The 6,562-nt window shown below is 37.6% G+C and overlaps 1 protein-coding gene across 1 annotated transcript; it reads right to left on the reverse strand.

The window, feature by feature from the left end:
- Positions 1-4,412: 4,412 nt before the first annotated feature.
- Positions 4,413-5,466, reverse strand: LOC131399529 (olfactory receptor 7A10-like). The gene is given in 2 exon segments (XM_058533883.1): positions 4,413-4,852; positions 4,855-5,466. Coding segments are annotated over 2 exon segments (1,038 nt in total). The 5' UTR covers positions 5,453-5,466.
- Positions 5,467-6,562: the final 1,096 nt, after the last annotated feature.

Here is a 6,562-nt window from a genome sequence, read left to right on the forward strand (position 1 = left end):
AGGTTTGTAGTTCAAATGGAAATTCTGTTTGATCATATCTCCAGTGTGCCCAGCGACTCCATAGTTCTAACAAGCTCCCAGGTGATGCTGATGCTGCAGGCCCTGGTCTGTGGGCCACACTTTAAGTAGCAAGTCTGTGTTCCTGTGTTAGAGTCGGGTGCAGGTACTTCTAGGTCTTACACACCAAGAATCGTCTATACATATAATTTTGAAAGAAAAATTTTCACTCACTCTAGATGCTGTAATAAATCTTGTCTTCAATTCTTTTAAATATACTGGCTCTTGACTGAATTCAAATAATATGCAACTGAATAAGACTTTGTAGCAAGCATAATAAGGGCCTCCAAAAGACGTCCACATCCTAATCCCAAGAACTTGTGAAAATGTTAGCTTACAGAGCAAGTGAAATAATGTAGTAGATGGCATAAAGTTACTCATCATTTACCTTAAGATAAGAAGATTAGCTTGGATTATCAAGGGTAGGCTAAGGTAATCACAATGGTCCTCTAAATGTGAAAAAGAGAAAATGAAGAATTGGAATCAGAAGGATATTTGAAAATGCACACTGCTGGTTATGAAGACAGAGGAAGGACCCTGAGCCAGTGAACACAGGTGTTCTCTAGAATCTGGACTAGGAAAGGAAATGCATTGTCCCCTGCAGCTTCCAAAAGGAACCCAGCCCTGAAGACATCTTGAGTTTAGCCCACTGAGACCCATTTCAGGCCTCTGACTTCCAGAACTTTAAGATATAAAATTGTTTGTTTTAAGTTACCAATGAAATTAGTTACAGCAGCAATCAGAATCTAATACAGACATTTGTCTAATAAGATTTGGCTCAAGGGAACCGAATTTAAGCCTCTAAATTCATTGTTAGCTTCCCTTAGGTAAAGGCATTTTGTGTTGAAATCCCACATTAAATCCTTAAATAGAAAAAGAAAAATAAAGTCAATTTGGAGATTATGGCTCCATTAGCTGGTACAGTGAATTTCCCATTGCCTGGATGAAAATGTGGTTCTGACTTTGAGGCTTTTGAGGTATTATTATAGAAAAAGTAGGACCTTTCCAATGGTGCAGAGGTTAATACTGTGCATTCTGCTTTGGCAGCCCAGGGTTCACAAATTTGGATCCCAGGCATGCACCGAGGCACCACTTGTCAAGCCATGCTGTGGCAACGCCTTATATAAAGTATAGGAAGATGGGCACAGATGTTAGACCAGGGCCTATCTTCCTCGGCAAAAAGAGTAGGATTGGCATTGGCTGTTAGCTCGGGGCTGATCTTCCTCACACACACGAAAAAAACATAGAAAAAGTAATTCATTATTAAAATGAAGGTCACCCAGGGCTGGCCTGGTGGCATAATGGTTAAGTTTTCACACTCTGCTTTCGTGGCCTAGGCTTTGAAGGTTCAGATCCCAGGTGCAGACCTACACATGGCTCATCAAGCCACGCTACGGCGGCATCTCACATACAAAATAGAGGAGGATGGGCACAGATGTTAGCTCAGGGCCAAACTTCCTCAGCAAAAAGAGGAGGATTGACAACAGCTGTTAGCTCGGGGCGAATCTTCTTGGGGACAAAAGAAAAAAAATATCACCCAATCTGCTCAAAATATTTATGTCGAAATTTCTACATTCTATCAAATTTTTTTAGAGTCAAATATTCATTCTTTTTCTTCCTATCCTCTCCAACTTTCTCTCAGATTTCCTTTCAACATGAAAGATAAAGGTATTAATGAGTCCGTATTTACATATATGTGTGTGAGTGTGTGAATTTGAAAGAAAATCATATATAAACACAGACATATACCTACACACACTCCTCAACTATGAGAGTTTTTGAACTCAACAAGTATTTCCACACATTTAATTTATTCCTCACAACATCCATCTGGATTAGTTTTCTTACCCAACATTACCATCAGAACTAAGGAAAATGAAGCTCAGGGAGATTCAATGTTTTATGATTACATAACGAAGCAATTAAAGATTTTTGTACTTTCTTGAATTACATGTAAATGGACCCATGCAGTATTTATCCTTAATTTTTTCATGGCTCCTTTAAATCAGAAAATTTTGCATTTTATTTTAGGCATTGTAAAAGTTTAATTGGATAGAGGAATTCTTTGTTTTTTGTTTTGTTTTTTTTTTTGAAGAAGAAGCTCAGCCCTGAGCTAACATCTATTGTCAATCCTCCTCCTTTTTTTTCCCTCTTTTTCTCACCAAAGCCCCAGTAGATAGTTGTATGTCATAGTTGCACACCCTTCTAGTTGCTGTATGTGGGATGCCGCCTCAGCACGGCTGGACAAGCACTGTGTCGGTGCATGCCCAGGATCCGAACCCGGGCCACCAGTAGCAGAGCGAGCGTACTTAACCACCAAGCCACAGGGATGGCTCAAGGAGGAATTCTTGTTTAATGTTGATCCTGTAGGTAAAAATTGCTCCACAGTATTTATTCAGAATCTATCGTGGGTAGAAAACTCCCTATACTGTGCTGATTCAAGACACAGAACTACCTTGAGAAGCTTACAACTTTTTATTTATTTTTTAAATTATTATATTGAGGTCAAATTGGCTTGTAACATTGTGTAAATTTCAGACGTACATAAATTTTACTTTTTAATATGTGCAGGTTATTTCATGTTATTATACTCCAATAAATGAGTTTAATGGAAAAAAATGTCAGATCATTCAAGGCTCAAGGTAAGATCTAGAGCACAGGAAGTTGTCACAGTTTAACAGGGGTGGGAGATATGTCTTCTAATTGGGTAGAAAGAAACACATCATACATGGAATATAAAATTAGTGGAATTAAGTCAATTCACATTTGATAAGTTATTCTTTGGTAAACAATAAGATTAACCTATGTAGATAAAGAGAGTAAATTGACATAAATTGGTTCAAGACAGAGGTGCACTACAGTCTCACACAAAAGCATGAATGAGCTATAGACAAATAATGTAGAGACTCGCAGCTGACTACAGACTCATGTGTATCCAAGCAGAGATCAAGACCACTCCTCATCATATAATCCCATTCAATAATAAAGGTATTATATCAAATCACTGATTTAGGATGGCCTGTTATGCAGCAATAGCTAACTGATACAATAATCAAAGCAAATAGTAATAAGGACAATTGCAATAATCTGCTGCTTTTTATTTTTGACATATGTCCTGATATTGAAAATAGCATTCAAGATAATTCTGTTATTCAAGTTTATTTCAGATAATTGTATTCACAAGTGGCTATATTGAGGTTCTATTCCACAGAACCTGGAGAGGTTAAATGGAAATTCATCTTCATGGAGAAAAATCTGCTGATGCTGAATCACATCACAGGGCAGGAATTCAAGCTCTTTTGTGAGTCATCCTTTGATTATGAAGATTGAAGAGATTCCTGAGCATGAAGGAAATATATAATGAATGACCTTGATGTGGTTCATTCACTGTCACTTTAGCGGTTATGACTAAACTTAGAAAACGGGAGGTATTTCATAGAGCAATAGAAAGAGTCATATTTGTAAGTAGCACTAGAGGTTTTCAAACAAAACCAGAAGATAATTAAGTATTATAATGTAAAATACTCCAACCAATTCTTCACTTCAATGAATAAACCCCATCACTGGTGGACAGCAATCTTCCATACTTCAATGAGTACATGTACAGCATGAAAAAGAAATATTTTGCATAGTAATAAAATGTGTAATTTAAAATTCTACTTCCTCATTTTTAAGGTCATCTCTGACACTAAGACCATATTAGGTCATTATATGTATGCAAATTTGTCTTTCCATGTAGACTCCACTGGGAGATATATATTTGATACTTGGTTTTTGCCAGTGACTATCATAGGCATTGTGGACACTGAGCTGAATACCAGGAGACCAGTTATAAAACACAGTGGCATATTAAAGTCTATGTTATAAGTAAGAGCAGTTAAGGAAGTGAAATAGAAAAGAATTATGGATCCAACATGAAAAATATGGTTTCATATGTTGCTGAAATGAATTCTATAAATGGTCTTGTTTATCACGTGTAGTTTTTTCTTTATATGAGTAATACAACTACTGACTATTCTCTCAGGAAAACTAGAGAAAAATTACTTGGGATGTTATGCCATTTGAGAAGAAATTATTCTTAAGTAACAGATATTGCCCAAGAAATAAGTGAGAATTTCCAAATATTTCTCACCTAAGTTGTGGAAAACTTTGTGAAAGTAAGAAAATGGACAAAGGGGAGACCTACCTATACATCAGATAGAGCAGGAAGCCTCCAAAAGTGAGTTACATAAATTGTATACAGGGTGCAAATCAAAAAATTGAAATTCCAGGAAATAAAGGGAAGGAGCAAATTCAACACCCAGAATGTTATCAAAGAATAGTAATTTCTCCTCCTGAGGCTATGAGATCTGCAATCATGGGCTCTTCTTCAGCCCAAGAAAAATTTGCTTTTTTATACCTACCATGTGAATGACTCTTTTCAGAGCACCCTGAATGTCTCTATTCCTCAGACTGTAGATGAAGGGATTCAGCATGGGTGTGACTACAGTGTACATCACTGTGGCTGTTCCACTTGAATGTGAGCTGTGGGTAGGAGAAGAGATAAGGTACACTCCTAGGCTTGAGCAATAATATAAGGAAACAATTGATAGGTGAGACACAAAAGTGGAAAATGCTTTATACTTCCGCTGAGCTGAAAAGATTCCACATATGGAGGAAACTGTCTTAGCGTACGTGTAAAGAATGTCAGCAAGGGGACCACTACCCAGCACCACTGCGGTAAAATACATAATTGTGACATTAAGAGAAGTGTCAGAACAGGCAAGTTGGACTACCTGTTTGATTTCACAAAAATGTTGGGGATTTCCAGGTTGGTACAGAAGGACAGCTGCAACACCATTAAGCTTTCTAACAAGGAATGCAGGGCACTTATGAACCAGCATACCAAAACCAGCAGTAGACAGAGATGTGGGCTCATGATGACCATGTAGTGCAGGGGGTGACAGATGGCCAAGAAGCGGTCATAGGCCATCACAGTTAGATGAAAATCATCCAACACTGCAAAGAATATGTAAAAATACATCTGGCTGATGCAGCCTTTATAAGTTATAACTTTGCTCTGGGTCCGTATATTCATTAGCATTTTTGGGATAGTGGTGGAGGTGAAACAGATGTCTACAAAGGACAGGTTGGAGAGGAAGAAGTACATGGGTGTGTGGAGGTGGGAGTCAGAGATGGTGGCCAGGATGATGAGCAGGTTTCCAAACACAGTGATAAGGTACATGAAGAGGAAAAGCTCAAATATGAGGGACTCCAGTTCTAGTTCCTTTGATAATCCCAGAAGAAGGAATTCTGAATTTTTTGTACCATTGCCTGGTACCATGTGGTAGTGATTATGACTATAAATGAAAAAAATAACATGATTAATTTTCACAGAAATGGGCATTCCTAACATAGTTAAATGCTACAATTTGTATATTATAATCAAGAAATCAATATATATTCTTTGTATGGGTCTAATCTTCTTTAAGAAATCTCCCCTCACATTTATGACTAGAATTCCCATCCCGTTCAAATTTTCCCAGGGGGTCATGTATTTCACAATTTTAAGAAGAAACACTTTTATGATTTGAGGGATATATGTTGAGTATTGACCATCATCTAGGCAACAATTATAGGATGCTGAGAAACAAAAGCCAAGAATATAATGATGGTGAAAAACTGTAAGCAAATAAACATCATATATCATGTCATATGATGACAAGTAGTATGAAGAAAACAAGTATGATAAAGAGTCAATAGAGATGTTATTTTTTACTGGCAATTCAGGAAACCCTGCATACAAGGAAGATAAAAGGAGAGAAACAAGGTTGTCTGGGGAAGTGTTTGCCCTTTACGGGAAAGAGACAGAGAAAAGACCCTGAGAAAGGAGCTTGTTTCAGATTTTCAACATTCAAAATGGAGCCAGAGTGGTGAGGGGAATGAGTAAGAGTGAGAGTGATGAGAGATGGTGTCAGAGGATGTTGAGAAATGAGATGACCCCCCAGCTTCACCTGAAACTTCAAGACACAGGGATTCACTCATTCATATTGTTCCTCGCACTTGTTTAATTTTGTTTCTAAGGAATCTTCTGAATAGAAATAATCCCTTCATTTCTCTCTGTTGGATAACATTCGGGCATCTGTAATTTTAGGGTCACATTTTGGAGTATATGGGCTAGGTACCACTGCCCTGAGAACTGCTCATGACTCACAAAATACGCAGGCACACACACACACAGTGCACTAGGACATCCAGGGACATATCACTACCAGGGTCTTCTCACTCCAGCCATAATTATTAGGAAATAAATGATACAAGGAAGCTGTCAACATTAGATTATCTTTACCCTAAAGAATGTAAAAATAGTATCCAAATTCCAGTTAGTAAGCATCACATGAACATGCACTCATGGAGCTCCATACTCACATGACCATTTTGTGTTCTGTATTTAAGGAAACATAAAAAGCACTTCAAAAACAAAGAGAAGAAACATTTAGACACAACTGGGAAAAAGGATCTAAAA

Source organism: Diceros bicornis, chromosome 38 (genome assembly GCF_020826845.1).
Source record: "Diceros bicornis minor isolate mBicDic1 chromosome 38, mDicBic1.mat.cur, whole genome shotgun sequence".
NCBI classification, from domain to species: domain Eukaryota; kingdom Metazoa; phylum Chordata; class Mammalia; order Perissodactyla; family Rhinocerotidae; genus Diceros; species Diceros bicornis.